The sequence below is a fragment of the Leuresthes tenuis genome, unplaced genomic scaffold (assembly GCF_036924035.1).
Source record: "Leuresthes tenuis unplaced genomic scaffold, fLeuTen1.0.hap1 SCAF_13, whole genome shotgun sequence".
Taxonomy (NCBI): Eukaryota; Metazoa; Chordata; class Actinopteri; order Atheriniformes; family Atherinopsidae; genus Leuresthes; species Leuresthes tenuis.
The window spans coordinates 5,987,515-6,010,669 of record NW_027325367.1 but is presented as its reverse complement, the minus strand read 5'-3'; the positions used below and the strand labels follow the sequence as shown (position 1 = coordinate 6,010,669).

General features: G+C 38.3%; 1 protein-coding gene across 1 annotated transcript in view; it reads left to right on the top strand.

Moving 5' to 3' along the window:
• The window catches only part of map3k5 (mitogen-activated protein kinase kinase kinase 5), a 67,892-nt gene extending 46,604 nt beyond the window's left edge, over window positions 1-21,288 (top strand). The window contains exons 14-30 of the mRNA XM_072362757.1: window positions 675-756; window positions 3,244-3,377; window positions 5,771-5,898; window positions 6,192-6,328; window positions 7,407-7,512; window positions 8,468-8,625; window positions 11,166-11,343; window positions 12,031-12,048; window positions 12,397-12,574; window positions 13,757-13,925; window positions 14,032-14,217; window positions 15,015-15,120; window positions 16,552-16,798; window positions 16,947-17,059; window positions 18,152-18,273; window positions 18,488-18,564; window positions 19,643-21,288. Of these exons, the coding sequence (XP_072218858.1) occupies window positions 675-756; window positions 3,244-3,377; window positions 5,771-5,898; window positions 6,192-6,328; window positions 7,407-7,512; window positions 8,468-8,625; window positions 11,166-11,343; window positions 12,031-12,048; window positions 12,397-12,574; window positions 13,757-13,925; window positions 14,032-14,217; window positions 15,015-15,120; window positions 16,552-16,798; window positions 16,947-17,059; window positions 18,152-18,273; window positions 18,488-18,564; window positions 19,643-19,703 (2,200 nt within the window). The 3' untranslated portion in view covers window positions 19,704-21,288. The remainder of the gene's footprint in view (window positions 1-674; window positions 757-3,243; window positions 3,378-5,770; window positions 5,899-6,191; window positions 6,329-7,406; window positions 7,513-8,467; window positions 8,626-11,165; window positions 11,344-12,030; window positions 12,049-12,396; window positions 12,575-13,756; window positions 13,926-14,031; window positions 14,218-15,014; window positions 15,121-16,551; window positions 16,799-16,946; window positions 17,060-18,151; window positions 18,274-18,487; window positions 18,565-19,642) is intronic.
• The last annotated feature ends 1,867 nt before the right edge of the window (window positions 21,289-23,155 follow it).

The window sequence follows — 23,155 nt, the reverse complement described above, 5'->3', positions numbered from 1 at the left end:
TAGTGAGGAAAGCAGCATACAGGTCAGCAGAAAGGGCAAACACACATACAAGCTCACACAGCAGCTGCAAATGCTCCAAAATATTTGCTGACACATTCATACATTGTCTCACCCACTGATGTTCTGGGGATTTGGCAGGCTGGGTAGAAAAGGCTGCTAGAGGTTCAGTTTGAATATTCCAGACATCTTTGTTCTCACATGCCTCTGCTCTGGAACATCTCTGGAATATTTCAGGACTCCTGTGCCTGTGTGAACGTTCTCTAACTACAACCTCAATGGGCTAAGAACTGCAAGTTACTTTGATCTAAAGCTTTTTGTTTTGTTTCTAATCTAATATGCTGAAACCTTTAAATGCATTTGAATACATTCCTCTAAATCATAAACTGTTAGCCTCTATATAAATCTAGTTTTATCAATATAGTGGTTTTATTATGCTATAAAACATAACAATCATTATGCATGAACACTCAAGCTAGTGACAAACAACTCTACTTTTATTATTATAATTTCAATAGTTATTTGTTTCTATTTCCCATGTAAGTTGTCAGTTTTGAAAGTTAAACTGTACATATTGAACTGTATGGTTTCACCTCCTTATGAAGCTGTTTAAGCATGCTATACATGATTGTATTTTGCACATGTATTTGGACTATAACTCTACTTTTCTTTGGCAGATTCTGTGATTTGGTCAACAGTATAACAGAGGAAGCCTGGAAAGGTCCAGAAGAAGGAGATTGTGACGCAGATGCCTTAGAGGTGAGATGATTAAAGACTCACATACCTGTTTTCTAGCATTTAAAAATGTCTAAAAAGGGTTTTTGTTTGTTTCAGTAAAGATTCCATCTAGCTTTTCAAATTCAGTTGACGGCAGTTTACATTATGACAACTAGAGCTAAACTCGGCTTCAAACAGTCAGGCATAAACAGAAACCTGCTGGGATAAGACCTGGATTTTTCTTGTGGGCTTTGTATGTTTTGACAGTACAGAACGGACACCTGCTGTCACATTCACCTGTCTTCCCAGTGGAGGTGAGAGAGAAGAAAAGCTAATTACGCAAAATGCTGCCGCACCCTTTTTGACTCAGCATGGCACAGATCAAATAACTAACAGGTTTCTCTCAGAGAGACTTTTGTGTGTGTGCAGCTCAAATCAGGCTGAACTGAAGGACATGTAGTTTCCAGCCTCCTCTGTCTCAGAACAACCGAGTATTACCCTGTCTGTAAAAATGTATTTCATGATTCACAAAGGAAGTTTAATCAATCTGGCCTCACTTATTGAGGTTTTGTCAGGGTCAAGGTGTCAGTGTAACATGTTTAAAGTGAAATTGGTATGAGGAAAACTTGTTTGTTATTGATTGAAGCACTATTAAGTTTTTTCTGGCTTAAAAAGACGAGCTGATATGTTTTACTGTAAATGTGCAAGTGGAACTATGAAACTGTAATGGATTCACTAACAAGGGAACATTAATCCTACAAAGAGCTGTAAAATGGTACAAAAAAAGTACAAAAACATTCAAAAGTATGTTAAGTTTTTCCAGATTTACTTCAATACTGATTTGAAGGTGTAAAAAACAGTTAACTAAACAATCTCTTGCTTTATAGAGAGACATGTTTGGGGTAAAAAAGCACATAATATATATATATATCCAAAAGAAGTATGTTTGGATATGGTGTGTCACTTGGCAGCTATTTGGCTATTTGCACCCAACTCTTTCACCCTCTGCCCTTTGGGCTGCACAAAAAAAAGTAAACACTGCCTTATATGCACGGTTACATGTGACTGATAGCTGCGTGCCTCAGCAGCTGAAGGCTATGGTAGAAAGAGATGTTTGCCGTCAGGGCGGAGAGGCTTTGAATGTAAGGCAAGGTTGTAAAATGATCAAAATTCACTCAGATTTTTCAGGTTCAGCTCCCCATTGAAATCAAAAGTCACTGTTAAGTCAAAATTGTCTTGTTGTTGTTATTTTGATAGCAATCAGAGTTAGTTTACGGTCACAAAAAAAAAAAGAACAGATCATAGTTTGGGTTAAACTTCACAATATTACCCAGCTTTTAGAAAAGCTTTCTAGAAATAAATGCCCTTGCAAATAGTAATCATTGCATATCCTCAAAACTAAGTGTAAATCAACCAGTTACATGCAATCAAAGTACTTTCAAAATATGTATTTGTAGTTATTTGTGTTAGTCTTATTTGCTTAAAATAAACAATACAAACATGAATGACACAATTATTATGTTCCTCTTGATTAATTTAGATAGAACAGATTAAAAAGCAAACTTCTGATTGAATTTAATATTTCACTTGACCCAAATTAATTGATGAATTGTTTCACAGCGTTAAAAGAGGTTGATGTTTCCAGTTACTATGGCACAAATGTCAAGAGAAGGATGTAACAGAAATGGAAATAGAAATGAAACAGAATAATTCCAAAGCTACACTGTTGAAAATGTTTGTCAAAAAACTGTAAAGTTGCTTCTGCAGAATGTTGCTAAAAGGAAACTCAGTGAGAAGATTGCAAGAGTTTGTGTGGGTTGTTGGTTAAAAAAGCAGCATCCAAGACATGTAAACAGTCTCAGTTCAACCTGGAACAATTATATGGGGGGGGGGTTTAATCACGAGTCCCTATGCTGCACGCTGGACCAAGAAGGGCTTTAAGTGTGAAGGTGAAAGAAGAGATCAGCTGCAGTCTTACTGGAATAATATATTATGGACAGCGAAGATCAAGGTGTGACCCTTTGAGAATGCAGTATTTTGGTTTGTTTATAACATTTGCAGACAGCTGAAATCTGCCAGTGCAAAAAGGACTCTTGTACGCCCTAGAGCTTGTAAATGAGTGTGAGAGCGGCAGAAAGTACCAGAAGACCTCCAAAAGGCTTGTTGATGGCTACAAAAAACATTAGGGAGCTGTCTTTGTGTTGATAAAGTGTGTCAATAGATGTTGTAATTCATGATTATTCAAGATTCTGTGCTACTAGGATGTCTTATTAAAACATTCAGGTTTGACAAAGTTGGCTCATTTTTATTTATTTATGAAGATATTCTTTGTAATTCTGATCAGGACTGTGAACAGCCAGTAACACCTGGTTGCTTTTAATTTATTGTTAGATTATATGAGATTATAGCAGCCAAATTGGTGATTCAAGAGGATGTGGTTACAGTCAATAGTCAAATATTATAGCTCGTTATTGTGAGTACTGCACATCAGTTTCAAACCGCTGTGTGTATGCTTCTTTTCCTCCACAGTATGACTATGAGTACGATGAACATGGAGAGAGGGTGATTCTGGGAAAGGGCACATTTGGAGTGGTGTACGCGGGCCGAGACCTCAGCAACCAGGTCCGACTGGCCATCAAAGAAATACCAGAGCGAGACAGCAGGTCAGAAAAAGGATCAGTGTTTTATTTATTTCAAATTTCTCTAAAAAAAAATTTTTTTGTAGGAGATGAACCTTAATTTCTTTCATGACCCTCTGACCTTTTCTGTCGTGCCAACATCGGAGCAAAATGTCATATTTACTTACAAAATATCTATTAATATAAAGGGCAGACTGTTGTAAATGATCTCAGTATATTCATTTTAAAAGGTACAAAATGCTGATTTGAAGCCACCCTCAGGACATATTTGACATTTTTAGCAGTTCTTACTAATCTATTTATTGCGCTGTGCAAAGACTGAATTGCAAACTGAATGTTAACAAGTGTCTGAGCTGTTAATGCCTGATCTCATTTAGGCCTGCTGTTGGGCACCATTAAGAAATATGCTGCGAGGGAAAAACACAGGTTAGCTGTGTCCCTGGTGGTTTCAGCTCACTGGTGTTCTGTTAAGAGACTGGTTAGTGGAGATCTGTGAGGGCAAATCTCCCACCCACCCTCTGCCTTCTATCCCCATCACCGTCTCTGCTCTAAAGACTTGTCTCCTCGTACTTCCACCTACTCGTCTCAGACTGCAACTCTTCTCCCAGACGAGATGATTCCACTGCCACACTTTGCTCCACTAATCACATCAGAAAGTCAGCAGGGCGCTCGACTGCGAGGAATGTGGAGAATTCTGTGTGAATAATTTATTAGGGGAGTGAATTCTCAAGACAGAGACAGGGTGTGATTCTTTCCGGGAGCTGGATGTGAAGGGAAATTGCTGGCAGACATTTTTTTAACCTACAGAGACCTTTTGTTCTGCTCAGATTTCAGGAGTCAGCCTCTGTTCAGACCCCCTTTGGTTGTTTTTGGGTGCCCGGATCTATCTTGTCTCTATAAGGAAAAGGCACAGTGATGTGACATCTCTGCAGACGTGCCTGCTGTACTGAAGAGTACACACCATGAGCCATAGTCTGTTTCTAATATGATGATTATTCATTTCTGTACCAGAACCAAAACACTTCACCACTTCACAATCAGTTTTTTTTTCAGTTCAGTCACCCAGGCTTCCTAAATATAAACCCTTTCCTTTTCTGTCATACTGAGCTGAATATCTTTGGGTTTTGGGATGAACAAAATGAGACATTTTGGGACTTCATCACAGGCTCTGGCAACTTGTTCCCGGCCGTTTTACCATTTGCTAACATTTTGTAAACTAATCAGTTAATAAAGGAATGAATGTGTTTGCTTGTTATTTTTAAAGAGTGATGACATGCAATAAATTTAGTGTTCTACCACAAGTGTTCTGGCATCAAGTCAAATCTGGCAGCATGTATTCAGAGAGAAGTTAAGTCCCTTGAGTTTCTAGAAAGGAATCATTGTTACTTGCTCTATAGAAAACATAAAGTCATCCTCCAATAATCAAGTTTTAACCTTGTTAACATGTTCATAAGATATTTTTATGTGTTATAAGACATAATATACACAAAATCTGACGACAGAGCTGTGGCTCAGGATTTCTGTTTTGAATCTGTGGAGCACCACCTACAGTCTTAGAACAGCAAGATCATACAGTGAAAAGGTTTTACAGAGAACATCAGAGTCGACTAGCTGAGCAGGATTACACATCTAATTTGCATACTCTGTGAGGAACCAGTGAGATTAGAAATTACTTAAACTACAGGAGAAGTTAGCACATGTTGGTAAAGAAGATAACAGAAACAAAGAGGTGTGTTTTGGTGTCCTGATGGCAGGCTCCCCTGTAAGCCTTCATGTAATACTCACTTTATTTGGAGACTCTGATGTGTCCAATCAAAAATAACAGAGCAATGCAGTCTTTAGCTTTTTTAGATTTAGCTTTAAAAAATTGAGCGGCCTTGGTTGATACATGCAAGCTTGTATGATTTCCCTTCGTCTTTGTGACAGTCACACTGGTTCTAATATGTACAGCTGTATTACCGCATATAAAACCTAATGTCAGGGCAGGCAATGTCATGTAATGGTTAGGGGCATTTTTAAATATTCATAGATCCCTGTGCAATGAATGAGGAGAAATATGAGTTATATCCAAGCCAGTTTAAGATCATGAGAGTTTTTTATTTCATGGCAAATACTCCAAAATACATGATTTTAAGATACAGATGAGTTTCTGGACAATTAATAACTGGGACTTTTAGGTTCCCACCTTCAAGACCTCATGAACGGGCAATAAATAACTGTAACAGTTTGCATGTGAAGGTATGATTATGAAAGGAATAAAAAATGGAATATGATCGTAAGTGTTTAACCTTATTCAGGGCAATTATACCCATCACTGGTACTTTTCCACCATCCTCTACAAACAATATCTAACCTATTATCTTGTGATTTCAGTGTTCAGTTTTTCAGTATTGTTATGTGCTATTCTTTCCCTCCAGATACTCTCAGCCGCTTCACGAGGAGATCGCACTCCACAAGCACTTAAAGCACAAGAACATCGTCCAGTACCTGGGCTCTATCAGTGAGAACGGCTTCATCAAGATCTTCATGGAGCAGGTGCCTGGAGGTGAGACACCTCCTGTGATGCTTTTACAAAATAACTTGAGTTCACAAAGCTGCTCTAAGTTGCTGTTGTTACTGATAAGCTTGTGATTTTGTACTGTTGTGGTTGATCTGGAATCGTGTTTATGATCCCAATGACGGGGAAACCTATTGTTTGGGGTTTTGTGTTGGTTTTTATGAAGCAGTTTGCCTTTGTGGACTGACAGTCTCCGAATGTGCAGACAAATCAGTCCTCTGATGCTAATCTCATGCCAGAGTGAATTATTTGATTACTGTACGTTATCCTGTCGTGTCCAGGAAGTCTGTCTGCACTGCTGAGGTCCAAGTGGGGCCCTCTGAAAAATAATGAATCCACAATCGGCTTCTACACACGGCAGATCCTGGAGGGGCTCAAATACCTGCACGACAACCAGATAGCACACCGAGACATCAAGGTGAATGAACAGGCCTTATTGGACAATTGATATTATGTGAGATGTGTTTTAAATAGTGCATGAAAAATTAGTGGATAGACCAAGTGGGCTGAGCGGGATTTGTCCATCAACTTATCCACTGAATGATATACTGCCTTTGCTAGAAATGATGCATTAAAATAATTTAAAGTATATTTACAGCTGTATCTATTGCAGATGTTCTGTTAAAGAGCATGAAACCGGCTTTTCTTGTTCTCAGACATTCTGGAGTTGCCTTCTATAGGAGCTTCCAATATAAATGATGATGGACAAACTCTGCAGTCCTTGTTCTAAAAACACAAAAGATAAAATGAGGGAATCGAATTACATTTGATCAGCTTGGCTGCTGTTTACTGTATTTACTCTCAGCATTTCTCTGCAGAGAAATTTTCCATACTGAGCTGCATAACATGTGCTGTAACAGAAGGAGGAAATTTACCACCAGAATTGTTTATTTTTATTAATAATTAGGCGTATCTGGATATCTAACTGTTGTTTTAAGACATGATGAAGAGCCTCGTTAAATAATTGCAAAAAACATACATCCAACATGCACTTGGAAGGACAGGAAAACAAATCTTTGATATGGTTTTAATGAAATATTTTAAGGATAAATAATTGGAGGACTACAGAACTGAAATGTCTTCACCGTGTCTCTTTGCAGAGTAAATTTGATTTCTTATGAATTCTTTCACAGCGGTTTAAAGCTTTTTAACATCACTAAGTAGTGATGAGTGATGAGTAAAAAGATCTTTCTGTTTTATCCCAGTGCTGATAACATTCCTATCGCACACTATCATTAGGGTCACCACCCTCCCTCCCATACATTTGTCTGATATAACAGCTCGGTCATATAAGCACTATTAGCACCGCATAAATGTTAATCACCTTGTTTTGGTTGGGAGCGTCTCATTCTCCTCCCACGCAAGGTGTTGTAACTGGTTATTTGTCAGTCACTTTACAGCGATTTGCAACCACCTTACATTATCTCAACACCATCTTGGAATTTCTGCTGTAGCCTAGGTGCGCCTGCTCTCACAGATGTCTTTTCAATCCTCAGGGTGATAACGTCCTCATTAACACCTACAGCGGTGTTCTGAAGATATCAGATTTTGGCACATCAAAAAGGTTGGCTGGAATCAACCCCTGCACTGAAACTTTCACAGGTACTGTCCACTTTGCCCTCTCCCTGTTCCGACAAAAAAACACCTTAAAAAGTTGGAGGAATTCCTAACGCTCCCCAAAATAGACCGACTCAAGACTTAACTTTGCTCAGCAGTGGCCATAAATAAAGCAGAGGATCAAGGTAACCCCAAACAGAAACCACAGCACATGTTAGTGCTACAGCAGAGTAGTGATCTAGTCTCAGTTCCTGCTAATAATAGCTGAATGTTGTTTTTCAGAGGTGGGGTTTAGGTTTGTGGTCAGATCAGGCAGGTTTGTGGCACTCTGATATCAACACCTCAGCCGTCAAGCATGGCTTGGCTTTGAACTCATGAATTAGACCATCGGACAGCTAATTGGAGCAGACAGGGACTTACCCTGAAAGGTAGGCTCTTTCAGGAAACCAGGCTACTCCTTGTTATAGCCAACACCTTCTAAAAATGCGTCAATGCCTGTTTTTAGCTCAACACACAGGTTTCTAAATGCAGCTAATAAGCAGCCAGCAGGTTATTATTAGAACAAGAGTCCTTTCACAGGGATCTGAAAATGTTATTTTGGACGCAGCTGGGATTAGCTCACAAAGCTGAGACTCTTAGCTGTTCATCACTCAAAGCCTTTACCCCTTTCTACCCTGATTGGTTATTTGCAGGAATTGTGTCATCACTTTAATGCTGCGTGAACTCATGATTATTCCCAATTAAAGCTATTTCAAGCATTTACATCACTGAAGTTCAGATATTTAGTCATGATAAGAGTCAGATAATTTGTTGGTTTATTCTTTAGTTTAAACTCGGAGTTGGTTTTTAAAGCAGTCAGTCACCTCATTGGAAGGGTGAGAATAAAGTTACAGCCCGTGTAGATTCGCACAAAGGCTGAAAATAACAACCAAAAGCTTGTTGGTGTTTGATTGTTGAGCTTTCTTTCAGTGTTACTGATGTTTTGTGTATTGTTTGTCAGGCACATTACAATACATGGCTCCTGAAATTATTGACAAGGGTCCTCGAGGATACGGCAAACCAGCAGACATCTGGTCCCTGGGCTGCACCATCATAGAGATGGCAACTGGTAAACCACCCTTCTATGAACTTGGTGAACCACAAGCTGCTATGTTCAAGGTGAGAGACAGGATCCCGCTATCCCACTTCTTAAGGTTTTATTTTAGAAGGTTATATGTCAGCAGCACTAAGGAAAAGCTGCAACTGATATTATCAATATTAATACATGATAGTTGTAATATTGTGAAGCATAAAATATTATCAGATGTTCTCTCAAGTACTAAAAGTAATTGAAGAGAAATAAATATAATTACTTTGGAGGAAAATGATCCAGTATTATATGTCTGTGAGTGGTTCAGATATGTGAACTATTGCTTTCAGTATCTGGCAGGACTTCCTTGTGCAGCTGTAAGTGCAGCTAAACATTTCCAGTAACTTGATCAGTCCTGGACATCTGCTTGGAGCCTCTTTCTCTTGACATTCAGTTCAGATTTCCTGATATTTTCCTTTATATTTAACTTGTAAGAGTCAGAATTCGTTGTTCACTGTTTATCTTGCAGCCCTGCCAGACACACGTGTTGTTTTAGTGTCTCCTGGTGCTACAGAGGGACCTTTAGGAGTTACTTTGGGTTTCTTCATCTCACTGTTAGTCGACCACTCCTGGGGAAGGTGTCCTTTATTTTTTCACAGTCTGTCTGACTGTAGATTAGTGGAGTTCAAACATTTGGGAGGGGATTTTTTAAAACTTTTCCAGCTCGATGGAGCTCAGAAAACTCCACTTTGTGGCTTGATACACTTCCACGAACATTTTGTGAAGATCAGACTTTGTCATTGATTGAAAACAACTTCCCTCCAATTGACCTTTTAAATAAATTACCAGTGATGATACATGTTTTGTTGGGTTATTCTTATACAATCTTAGATGATTGTTAAGGTTTTGTGGATCATTTTAAAGGGTTCACAAACTCTGAAGTATCGTTATACAGTGGTTGACTTGCAGGGAAAGAGTTTACCACCTTCTTCCTATTGTTGCATTAGATGTATACATTAGCTCAAGAAGCCTAATCATCCTGTTAGTCTTGTTTTACAAACTATCCCTTGGAAATGAAATGTGCTGAAACTGAAATGGCTCATAACTCGTTCTGCCACATGGCTGAAGACAAACTGAAAGCTATTTTTCTGAAATGTTTAAAGAATACCACCCACAATGTGCTATAAAAAAAATTGACAGCTGATAATCACCGGCATTCAATTAGATATCGGTTTATTTAAACTTAGAAACTGATAAAGGTCAACATCTTTATTCATTCCTGCAATTTTCCTTTTCTTTATAAAGGTTTTATAGCCATTATGTCTGCATATTCAGAAATACTGAATGTTTATCTAACAGAAAAGATACTTTGGAGCTTCCATAGTGCAGAGTCATTGTTAGTTTATGGAAATAGCACAGGTTTTATCACGTCATAAATATGAAACTGATGATAAGTTTTTCTTTGAGAGGGGACATTATGATAATAAAGCCAAGAATATAACACATGGTTATCCACTTTATAAAAGGATATGACCAACAACTCTTTGTTTTATTGCCTGATTTAAGTATTGATTGATTAACCATTAAGTGATCCATGATGGTACTAGACAGGATTATGTAGCTTCCCCCAACCTTTAGACAGACCTATAGCTGTTTACTGAAACTTTCTGCACATGTCAACTTCTTGCATAAACAGTATAGTACACAAGATGCCCCCCACCAACCCCAACCTTTAAAATCTCCTGTATTTGGGTTATTTATTGCCCTAAACGCAGGAGCTCATAAAATGAAATAATCAGCAGGTCTCAAATCTGCAATCGTTAGTTCCCCATTTTCTGAAAACAAAACCAGTGAATCAGCCTTTGTGCCCCTGCATTGTGTTGCCACCTGTGGGCTGCAACATGATCAAGCCTAGTAGAAACTATAAATACCAGCCATGCACGAACATTTTGTTTGAACGCAAACAAGCATGTGTGACCCCTTTAGAGGAGTCCTCACGTGTTTCCATCTGCACATGTCTGAAATATTTACCCACTCAGTCTACACTGCATATGTGCTTTAGATGGAAATTTTAAGTGCTCCACACCAGCGAATTCTTAAACACATGCATCCCATTAAGGACAACCAGGAGGGTTAATGGGAGTCTGGTAAACATTATGGCAATCCTGTCAAAGCTCCTGATTGTGTCACTTTCCCATATGATATGATTTAATTAAAGAAAGCATAAAAGAAAGAATCTGGATTTCTCATTTTTGGCAAAGTTCACAGAATCTGCAGAGAACAACTGTGTCACCGCATGTAAAAGGATTTCATGTAGGTTGCACATGTACAGTTCTCATGTGCTTGAAAATACACTTCACTTTTCCTTGTGGAATGTCTCAAGGGAGGGGCATCGCCTGTTAATCTAAAGTCAACATTCCTCAGCCTCAGTGACTGGAATTACTTATATTTCTTATACTCTAAGAATCTTACACTTGGACTTTAACTGCAGCAACAAGTTCCAGCCTGGCAGTCAGACTTCATTAAGTAAACACTGTCATCATGTGATTTACCTCAAGAGGAAAACAAAGAGACTGTGATCTAATCACATGTATCTTCACTTATCTGGACCTATGTCTTTTGTTGGCAGGTTGGCATGTTTAAGATCCATCCAGAGATTCCTGAGTCCATGTCACCAGAGGCCAAAATCTTCATCCTGCGCTGCTTTGAGCCCGACCCAGATCGGCGCGCCACTGCCCTCGACCTGCTCACTGACGAGTTCCTCACCGTCACCAGCCGCAAGAAGAAGAGCAAGAGCAGCTTCACAGGTGGCTTCAGTGTGGCTAAGTTTGTGGATGAGGGTCCAAGTGGGATCATTAGACTAGAAGGATAAACTGTCATTTAAAATCTTTCGGTACCTGTTAAGCAAGTAGAGTTTTAACCTGGGAAGAAGTTTAAAGGATAATTTGCAGTAAATATAAAGCTACAGTTATGTGTACATAGAGCTGCCTGTGAAGAAGCATTCCCACATTTAAACCAATTTTAAAACAGTAAGTTGTTGTTTTTATGGCACTTTCATGGTTTCCACTACCTCACATGCAAATTGATTGAGATCATGTGGACATACAAGCTTTTGCTTGGCATCCAAGAAGTTGGCACCTTAGAGATATTTTACATTAAAACGCATGTTGGTCATTCACTTACAAAGACACTGAGCTGGTGTTACTTGAATCCTAAAACATCAAAGTTTTGTTTCTGTGTGATCACATGCTCTCTTATCCTTTTCATCGTGTGGATTGCACAACAGTCCCATTTCTCATCAAACTTCCACCCCATAGCAGCAATGTAGTCATGTGCTCTGTCACCAACCAAAAGAGTGGTAAACAGTTTTAAAGCTTGTTCCCTTCCAACAGCTGCCTGCTTGGAAATAACATTGCGCCAGTCTTACATGTGAATCCTGTTCTGTTTTCTTCTTGTTTAACTGCTGACACATATTTTCTGTTTTTCCCCTGCAGCTCTGTCCCCTGGGTCAGGTGAGTAGTGTTGTTTTTTGCACACATTATTTTTTTAGCTCTTGTTTCTTAACTTTATAAACTGCATTTCAGTTACATGAAACATCTGCCTGCTTCTCAAACTAGTATCTGGGCAGTTTACATTTTCCCCTGCTTTTCATGGCTTCCTGCTATGTATGACCCTCCCCTTTCCAAGAACTCAAAATAGAGTTTCACAGGAAGATGTTTGCAGTTCCTTGAAAGCTTTAAACACAGTTACTGTAAATGCAGCTTGTCTCTGTGCTACATCAGAGTACAACAGATCATTTGTGTAAATATGCTGTTATGCTCTAGGGCTTTGTTTCATTTTGTGTTTGTTGTTTCCTTCAGAGTACCTCCGCAGTATCTCCCTGCCAGTGCCGGTGGTGGTGGAGGACACCAGCAGTAGCAGCGAGTATGGCTCTGTCTCCCCTGACAACGACCTCAACACCAACCCCTTCATCTTTAAGCCCAGCGTCAAGTGCTACAGTGAGAGGGATGTCAAGGGGCCGAGGTCCCTCTTTCTCAGGTAGAACAAGTGGAACCTTTTGTGGAAGTGAATGGGGTCACAGCTGCCTTTTATTGGAAATGAGTCACTTTGTTTTGCCTTCGAGTGACATTATACAGTTTGACTCATAACCTTATGCCTGAAGGGTTGATTTATGTTAGGCCAGTTTTCTGTATGAATCCAAACTCTTTTTTTTTGTAGTCCACAATGGTTTACATGTAAACAATTGTAATATCAAAATAATGCAAAAGCCACACCATTTGGGAGACTTGCTAGCATTTGAATTGATAGTATTTGCTATAGTTATGGTTAGAAATTTATTAAACATTTAAAATTACTCCAGAATTGGCAGAAAGAAAGACGTCAGTTAAGCAGGGGATACAGCCCAAGGTCTATGTTTTACTCGTGCTTTTTATGACCCGTGGATCCTCACGACCATCTCATTAACTTTTTCAGAGGGACACTGTCTGCACAGTAATTGAAGCTGTAATTTCTAAATAACACTAAAATGTTTGCTTGCTACGAGTACTTCTACATTCAAGGTGCTTCTCAAAGTCAAGGAAGGATCTTTCAAAGCTTTGTTTCAATGATGCCACATCATATAGTCTCTCTGAATCACTGTTCTGACGTCAATGACTCTTTGAAGGACTTAGAGCTTTGTTTTCGTGAAATTTGAAGGATGCTTGAGTGTATCCTCTGTGTCCTCAAAGCACCCACAATCCTTTGTGTATATCAAAAACTGTGCAGACAATAGATGGATTGAAGTTGGCAAAATATGCATTTCATTTACTTAGTTTTCTGTTTTGACTATTTAAGGGGCATGCCAGTAGTTGTGTTTGTACCCTATCAGAACTGTTTCACATCCTAATAGTCCTTAGGAGTCCAGTTTTATGAGCTAATTGCAAAAGAAGATCGTGAATGAAAATTATTGCAGCAACTGCATCGACCACAGTCATCTTTGTGCTGCCCACCAGCACCAGAGCTTGAAACCTCAGCATTAGCAGTTAACATTTACAAAAGCCTTGTACACATACCCTGAGCTTTGATTTATGTTTTTGTTAAAAAATTATTCCTTTGTGGCGGGTGAAAAAAAGAAAAGAAACTGATACAAAAGACACAGATTAGATCCAAACTGCACTCTGGACACAGACACAACATACTCAAACTTGAATGTAAAATGTCTCAATAATTGTTTCTTCTCAGCATTCCAGTAGAGAACTTTGAGGACCACAGTGCTCCTCCGTCTCCGGATGAGAAGGATTCTGGCTTCTTTATGCTTCGGAAAGACAGCGAGAGGAGAGCCACTCTGCACCGCATCATGACTGAGGATCAGGACAAGGTGGTGGGTAACCTGATGGAGGCCCTCTCACAGGTAAATAATGGAAGATACTGTCAAGAGTGAAGGGTTGGAGTTAGTCAGACTTAGCTGTCAACACACACTCCTGCATGACCACTTTTTGTCATTCTCTGACCCACAGGGCTCTGAAGAGATTAAACTGAAACCTCAGCACATCTCCACCCTGGTTGTGAGTCTGGCCGATTTTGTGCGTATGGCCGACAGGAAAATCATCGCTAACACCCTGTCTCAACTCAAGCTGGAGCTGGACTTTGACAGCACCGCCATCAGTCAGCTGCAGGTCATGCTGTTCAGCTTTCAAGATGCTGTAAGTGTTAACCATCTAGTGATTAATTACAGGTAACATTAACTGCATAATGAAATGACCTTCAAAAATCAAAACACTTCAAAATATGTTTCATATCATCTGAGGCAACTGTTCAGTTTGTTAATAACTGTCTCTCAGTGGTTGCATTTTAAATTTCAGGGTAAACAAAAAAAAACAGACACTTCACAGGCTTCTCATTTTCTCCTCTTGTATGCCAGAGTCATGTGACTTCCTGTCTATTATCCATTTCTATCTGGAAGCAGAGGTGCCTTTAGCTTCCATAAAACCCACCTGAACGCTTCAGTGTAAATAGTGTCATTTTACAGGGTCTGCAGACAGCAGCAGGCTGCCTCATTACTGCTCCTTCTCCACAGAGATCAGACATAACTGTGAAATACTTGTAACCTTTAAGCAGGGCAATGAAAGACGGGATCTGTCATGAGTAATTGCACCTTCTGTGGAAAAGCTCATCTGCTCTCCCCTTCAGTAATGCAGATGAAATGACACAAGAGCCAGCGGTTGTTTTCATTTTTTATGGGCTGTTGCGTAATCGTAAAGAAAGATGAAGCACTGATGCCCCCTGTTGGTCGTCTGTGCACACAGTCTGGATGACACTGATTTGTAGTGCATGATCGCAGATATTATTAATGTTTGAAAATATTAGCTGAAGGAGTTTTATAAATGGTGATTAGCAGAAAATATAAAAAGAGAAAAGGAGAAAATAAGAGAATATCAGAGTGTATCAACAGCTATAAAGGCACCGAATCTTCTAAGTATGCAAATCTTCCAATTTCTAGGTGAACAAAGTGCTGCGAAACCACAACATCAAGCCTCACTGGATGTTCGCTCTGGACAACATCATTCGCAAAGCTGTGCAGACTGCCATCACGATCCTGGTGCCAGGTAGAATCATCAGTGTGTCGAGCAGAGCACCTCTGAATAGGTTATGACTGGTCCCTCGGGGCACGATTGACCAACAAATACATTAGCAATACATTAGCAAACGAGGGAGTTTTCTCTGGAAGTCTGTGTGATTAAGTAGAGATATGGAGGGATGACAGCCAAAATGCAAGATTGATGTGTGCTTATTGCTTGTCCAGACACTACATTCACACAGCAAAACAAGATGAACTTGTAGTTGAGGTGAGTGAGGAGGTTTGCAAGATTAATCTATTAAAACATCATAGGACAATACATTAATCCCATATTTAGCTATATTAAGCTTCCTCCTTTAGAGTTTTGTAACACAACTTTCGTTTCAGACGGCAGGGGACATGTTTGCTTTGTTATCAGGTTTTTAATCTGGAAAAGCACATTCCAGTGAAGATGTTGTTGTGTGCCACAGACATACTGCCCATAGTTATGACTACATGAACTGAATCAGCATCCTGTTTGAGGTTCAGCCAAAACAACAGTTACTGCATCAGTTGCTGATATCGCTTTAACTCTGTGATTTACACCATTGGGTTTAGTGTTCATACGATACTGAATTTCACCATTTTTAAAGCAAACGCATGCAAGTGCAACAGATTTCAGAAGAGGTGCAACTCTGGAGTTGCATTTGAATTACAGACAGAAGACAATAATATTTCAATTTAATATATTTAAAAAACAACACATTAAAACTGACTAATGTTATTCGGTTATCAAAATATATATTCTTATTTAAAGTTTGATGCCAGGGACAGTTTGACAGCAAACTGCTGAAATGTATAAGCTAAATCTTCTCCCAATCTTGCTTGATATCTGATTTGAGCTGTTCGACATTTAACATCCTCCTTGTGTCATATTTCTTTGTTTCGTAATTGTTTCCAGTGGGTCTGGACCTCACGCAGGTCAGTTCAGCATCACAGAGCCATGTTGTTGTTGTACATGCAGAATGTGGTTTAGCATTGTCTTGTTTTTGTAAGCAAGGCCTTCCCTCTAAATGGATTGAATCTAATGGCAGCATATGTTGTCCCAACATGTTGTTGGAATTTATTCTGATTAATAGAGAAATGCCCCTGAAATACAGTTTAGACCATGAATTAAAGCTATTTTCATTATTCATTAACTTGACATGCTTTTACAGTACAAATCAGTTATTTAGTTTGTAATGTGTTATAAAATAGGAATAAAACTAAAAGCTAGTAAACTAAATATCATATAATTCAGTGGCAGTTTAGAAATCTTAGGAATAAATGTATAAAAAGTATGTTCATTCATTCATTCGCTCATTTATGTACAGTTCTGTCATCAGAGTCAGACAATCTGCACCATATTCATTAAGTCGCTGGTTTCTATGAGCTCAGATCACAGTGTTTCTAATCAATGTGACATTGTGTCTGTGTCCAGAGCTGAGGCCTCATTTCAGTCTGGCCTCAGAAAGTGACCCGGCCGACCATCAGGACGTTGACGACGATGACGCTGAGCCGGGCAGAAACTCCACCCACCAGAGTCGGGCGCCTGCTGTTGCCACTCACGACGACACGGTGGCCACCTCGGGAGTCAGCACTCTCAGCTCCACCGTCTCCCACGAATCGCACAATGTGCAGCGCTCTGTGACCATGGAGCTGGGCAGGATGAAGCTGGAGACCAACAGGTAGACACGGACGTCTCTTGGGGTCACACATCAACTGCAGTGGAGCATCTCCATCTTAATTTAGCATCCAGATGAATTAATTTATTTCAACTAATCATGTACAAAATCAATGCTCCTTTTCTATTTCTTTCTCCCTGTCTGACTCCAGGCTGCTGGAGGAGCTGCTGGAGAAGGAAAGGGAGTATCAGGCCATCTTGCACCAAGTGCTGGAGGAGAGAGAACAAGAAATCAGACTACTGAGGATGCGATCTGAGCCTCTGGGTCTGTACCTTCATAAAACTTACCTTTTCACACTTTCCTTTCTGTAAAACCAGCAACACCTCTGCTGCTCCTGTTGCTTCCAGTTTGCCTTTTACATTTCTACATACTCTGCTGAGCTGCATCACAAGTCAATACACTGTATTACATCAACACAGAGTAAATAAAAAGAGAAGAAAAGTATCCAGTGATGCATCGGACATCAGAAGAAGCTCACTGAGCAATTTATACAAATCCTGTACCATTTTTAAGCAATCCTAGATTGCTAGTGGAAAGGGACGGTGTTTCGTGTTTTTGGTGTTAAGTTTGATTTTCCACCACTGATGATTAAAATCTAGCACTAGAGTTTTTCCAGTAAAAATAGAAACTGGGGACCTTGAGCAAGCATGCAGAAGCTGACGCCGCTCAACATGAGATCAACCATCACATGAATAAATGGTTGTTTTAGGGAAACAAACAGTTTGATTTCATGGGGACATCTTATATAGTGTTTATATTCAGTTTATGCCACAGATCATCTCAGATGGTTGTTTATAGAACTAGAATCAGAAAATTGTCTCTGGAAGAGAAACAACAAAATGTTGATTGGCAAAATTACTTTGAATCACCAATAATTATAGCTATGTGTCATTATTTAAAAAAAATGCAGCCTGTTACCTAATCCATTCAGACCTGATACCGGAATGATTCAAAGAGATAATGAACTTGGAGCAAATTGAAATAAAAGCTAAAGGTTTAACATCTTGTGTTTTTATCTCATGCTTCTTGTTACTTCAGAGGCTGAGAAATTAGGTGGTAATGATTTAGAGCAGCTACATCTTTAATCATGCAAAATTTTGACCCTTAACACAATTACCAGTTGAGTTTGACAAAAATGTATTCCCCAAGCTGTTGTTTTGAATAAAAAATATAGCTTTACATACAGAAATTGTCGTTGCACCAGGCTGTAAGCAACCTTTATGCTGTAAAATCAACATTTTTAAAGTAGAAGTTCACTTGGATTGAACTAAGAACATAGAATAAACTGTGCAACTGTGCAAACTTTTGATAAATGGACATGATGTGCTAAAGAGACACCTCAATATCTCCTGATAGACCCTCCGACATCATCAGATGTCCTGCAGGAACAGAGGAGTCAGCCTGCAGAGAGACATGAAGACCCAGAGCTGAGCAACTGGCTGAGGCTTTATGGTGCTGACCAGGACTCAATAGACAGGGTGAGTGTCTTCTTCTAAACCAAAACATGCATGAATCTTTGAGATTTCAGGGCTGTTGTCCTTTGATGAGACCATAAAGAGAAAGGAGATTTTTAAAAGCTCACATTTCATATCACAATAGGTGCTTTTTAACTGGATTAGAATCCGTATAAATGTATATTGAATTAAAGTGAAAGAGCACATCGTCTTCATTTCCTTCACTCTTGGTCTCTAGATACTGAATGAGGACTACACATTGAACGACATCCTGCATGATGTAACAAGAGATGATCTGAAGAGTCTAAGACTGAGGTAGTGCACTCTTTTAATATATTTTCAATATACACATATGTTGCAGTCTGACTTCTGTTTTCTGTTTAAAGCTTAAAAGAAATACATGATGACACTTCTGCAGCACCCTGAACCAGAATACAAACCTGTTACATAATGGCAGACTTGGTACTGTCGCAGGGACTTTACATTGCAGTGTTTCTCAGTGTCAGCTAAAGCTTAATTCAGAAGGACTTGATTTATCATAAATCCTTAAATAGTAAAATTTACTTTGTCAGAGCTTCGTAAGTTTTGGGAAACTATGCTCACAAGCTCTTTCTTTGGTCAGGAAGTAATTCTTCAAACTCAAATTGCCCCGCTCTGGAGGCGATACCAAGGTCCAATCCCAGTTCAGATAATAAACCCTGCTCCACTGTTTTCTTTTGGGGATCAGGAGTAGTGGTTATGTAGCCATCCAAATGGCCCCCAAGGTCACAGTTAGGGACTAAACGATGACTGCTCCCGATCTTATAAAGAAAAGGGCCACCTCAGCTCAGCAAAATGGTTGGAGAAGGCTGAGTTTAAGTGCCAAGGGAAGGAATCAGGATTGGGCCTAAATCTGAGATCTAATAGACATTCAGGAGAAGAGAGCAGAGCTGTTTATGACTGACGCATTTCATCACACCTCTTCTAAAGTCCTGTGTAAGCAGAGCATAAATATTTCCATATTTTGCACGCAGACAAATAGCCTATAGCTCACACACAGAACATTCTTAAATATCCTTATTTTGATATAACTGTTTTTTGTTGCTGATCCGAGTTTTCATTGATGTAATTATGCAGTAATGACCTGGTTTGTCATGATTACGAAAGAGTATCTAATTGAATTATGTCTTGTAATAAATGTCTTGAATGTCAGGTTCTGCTATCTGTATTTAGTAAAAACCTTACTTAGAATAGTATTTATGATGATATTAATATTGTGCATATATAAGAATGACTTTGTGACTTTTAGAAACTGTTATTATAGAGTATGCAGGGTAGTTCCAAACAGTATCTTACGAATAGTGACATATTAACCACTGTATAAACGGTCTTTTGTCTCTGTCCGTCTTGTCAGAGGTGGAGTCTTGTGTAAACTATGGAAGGCCATCACAGACTACAGGCAGAAGCCAGCCTGAGGCCTTAAGTGGAAACAACCACTCAGAGAAGCCAACAACTCAGCATTCTCCTCCTTACCTCAGTATTTATAGGAACAAGACTTTTAGGAGAAGATCCTGCGCTCACTGTGAGTGCAGGGCAGCTTTTCAACCACAAAAATAATCTCCTGGAGTATTTTATAATTTTAAAACAAGGGTTTTAGATTATAGGTCATTTTCAAAGCAACGATTACTAAGAAGTGCCACTAGTTTTGTTATGCCTGAGGGACACAACACGGCTTTTGTTACATGTGTGTTTAAAATAACATATAAGGGGATAATCTACCGTGAAAATCTTGAAAACTTTAAATAAAAACTTTCTCCTGTCTTTACAAAATGTAATGTTTACAAAACTGAAGACTGACCGTTTTCTAATACAAGCCTGAGATACAAAATACTACATTTGACATCATCTGTACTCATATTTTTATCATAGGATCTTCTCACTACTTTATTTAAATGTATTTTAATTTAATTGTTATTGTAATCTGAAGGATGTCAGTGCATGCCCTCGTTTTGTTTTATTTTGGGTTCTTTTTTTTCATCCAAACTGAGACTTATTTAAATGCTTTTTTCCACATTTTCTTTTACTTTATGAATCAGCATTTTTATTGCTAAGAATATTTTAATGTAAATATTGTGTTATAAAATCCTATGTGAATGATATTTACAGTCGTGTGAAAAAGGGAGAGTGCCCTCTTTCACTTCTAAGGTTTTATGTGGTTTTAGGATTAAAAACAGCCTCAAATTACATAAGCGTTATTATTTATTTAACAAAAACAAAGCCAAAATGCAGAAGCAGTGTGTAAAAACCTAAGTTCACCCTTACTGTTTCCATAGGAATTAAACTCCTCCAAAAAGAGACAAGAAACTAAATCATTTCTGCAAGTTGTTGCTTCAAAATGTGGTTCTACAAGCTGTTGAACCACGATGTGTACTACTGCATTTAGTTTTTGTTTAATAAATGTCATACGTTGTTCATCTGAGGTTGTGTTTACCTCATTTTAAGATGTGACGGGGGCCAGATCATTTTATTATGTCCTAATACCTCAAACTTTAGAAGTGACAGAGGTTTTACTGTCTTTTTCACATGACTGATTGTACTTTAAAGAAGACATTGCTACACACAGTTATATCTCCAAGTGGATTGGACCAAGTCTATAATGAACACATGTGAAAAATTAATTGTACATTATTGTATTTTCTAGTGTCACAAATCATAGGAGACGATATTTAGGTAGTGGTTGATATTGCATCATCATATAATTTGTTTTACTGTTGTACACTGACAAAATCGTGTTAATCTCACTTGTGATCCTTCATTCTGATGTATGTTGTACTGAAAAATCTGAAATGCAAACAATTTTCACGTGGAAGAACCTCTTTTTTAACCATGTTGTCAGAAACGAGGAAACTAATCGTAAGCAGTGTGTACATTTTGTTTCATATCTGAAATTATCCAAGATTTTGTGTCATATTGTTGAAATAATAAATTTCATCTTGAAGCTGTGAAATAAGTGTGACACGAGTGTTGTTTTACAAAGTTTGGTGGAAGATGTGACGCTGATCGATGATTTTGAGTTTTGAAGCCGAAAGTAAAGCTGAAATGTGTTAATCTTTTCGATTCTTCATTTTATAGGCTTTCTCTGGACAGCCATGCACAGTTATCAACTTACAACTTAAGGACGGATGTTAATTTCAGAGCTGTGTTCTGGTTATTTACAATTGGTGTGACACCATACTTATTTCTCCATTATTTGACTTGTCTGTTAATATATTACTTTTACTTAGGTCGCGGGAGAGAAATTAAACTCTTTTGATATTATATTCATTGAAAGTCGAGACATTTTTTTAATGAGAAAATGACAAATCTGAAATTGTTGAGCAGTGTTCCTCAACTGCAGTCCTTGGGGGCCACTGCCCTGCATATGATGAATGTTTCCCTGCTCCAACACACCTGATTCAAACGAAATGGCTCTCATAAACAGCTTGTCCTCGAGTTGCACAAACCTGTTAATGTCCCGTTGATTTGAGCCAGGTGTGTTGAAGCAGAGAGGACCAGAGTTGAGAAACACTCAGCTAGGTTACATGCACATTTAAGTCAAGATACAGTTACACCGTGTGTCTGTGCACACTGTGGACGTGTGAAAAGATGTTCAAGACATCCTGCTGCTTCTAACTTTCACTGTGGGTGATAATCATACATATAATTCCCAGTATGTGCATATAACATTTCTAATATATGCATTTGTTTGTGGAACTCTGATGATGGTACAAGGTGTTTATCTTACTCAATGAATAACTCTTTCTGGGACACAGTAATGTGTGTCCCTTAATGCCTTTGGCATTGACACCCATAATCACGTTTGATCCAAAATTTGTTTTTTTCAGGTTTAATTAAGACAAAATCAACAACTTTTAGATCACCAGTTACTGCTCATTTAATAATACTCCCTTTTTCTTATAGTGTGGCTTCTTTCTTCAGAAAAAATTATCTGGAATGGCTATATAATAAAATAGAGATAAATGCTTCTCAATAAAATCTTCATTTAGTTTTCTAAATCTCTTTGGATTTTGCGTCAAATTCTTTTAGATTATTTTCAATATTCAGTGATTAACTACGAGGCGAAATCTTACGTCCTTTCATTTATGATTTGAGAGAAATATTACAAATATCTGTAAAATGTGTGTCATGAGAGGCAATCATTTTACATTTTTAAATTAAATTTGAAACCAAAAGCTTTAGAGTAATTATTTAAATCTTTTTAAAAGCATAGAAAAGTCCCTTTCATTAAAAAAAACAGTGTGGTATCATCTTCTAGTTGGCAAATAATAGCTGTTCTTAACACTATTTTTTTTTTAACAGTGCAAATCTTGATGCATTTCTTTGACCAATATAAGCAAAAATTGTAAAGATAGGACAGCCTGGGGAGATTAATCTCTTAGTTTTTGGTGTTACCATTAGGTACTGCTAATATTTCTGTGTAAGACACTCAAAAATGTTTAAATCCTACTCCAAAACCATGTTTATGTGTGGCAAAGAGAAATGTTCCAGTGAGTCAACGCCTTTTTAGAAATAAAAGAAGTTCATCATCAGTAACTATGATTCAGTATTCAATTATATCCACACCAGCCTTGTGTTGTTCATCAATCATTGATAGGTTTCAGTAATTATTGGTGAAGTAATTAAATTAGATCTCAAGTTTTATGTCAAATTGAATGAAAAAGGACAGAGTTCTCAGCAATAAACTGACAGTCAAAGGCATTAATATCATTTAATATCAAATAACTCTTAATGAACTATTGAAGAGCTGATTTTAATTATTATTAATAATATTATTATATTTTTATTATTGTTATTATTATTATTTTGCAGTCAAAAACTACATTTTCTATTCCATTTCATGGCTCCTCTTTTTCCACTATGCCGAAAA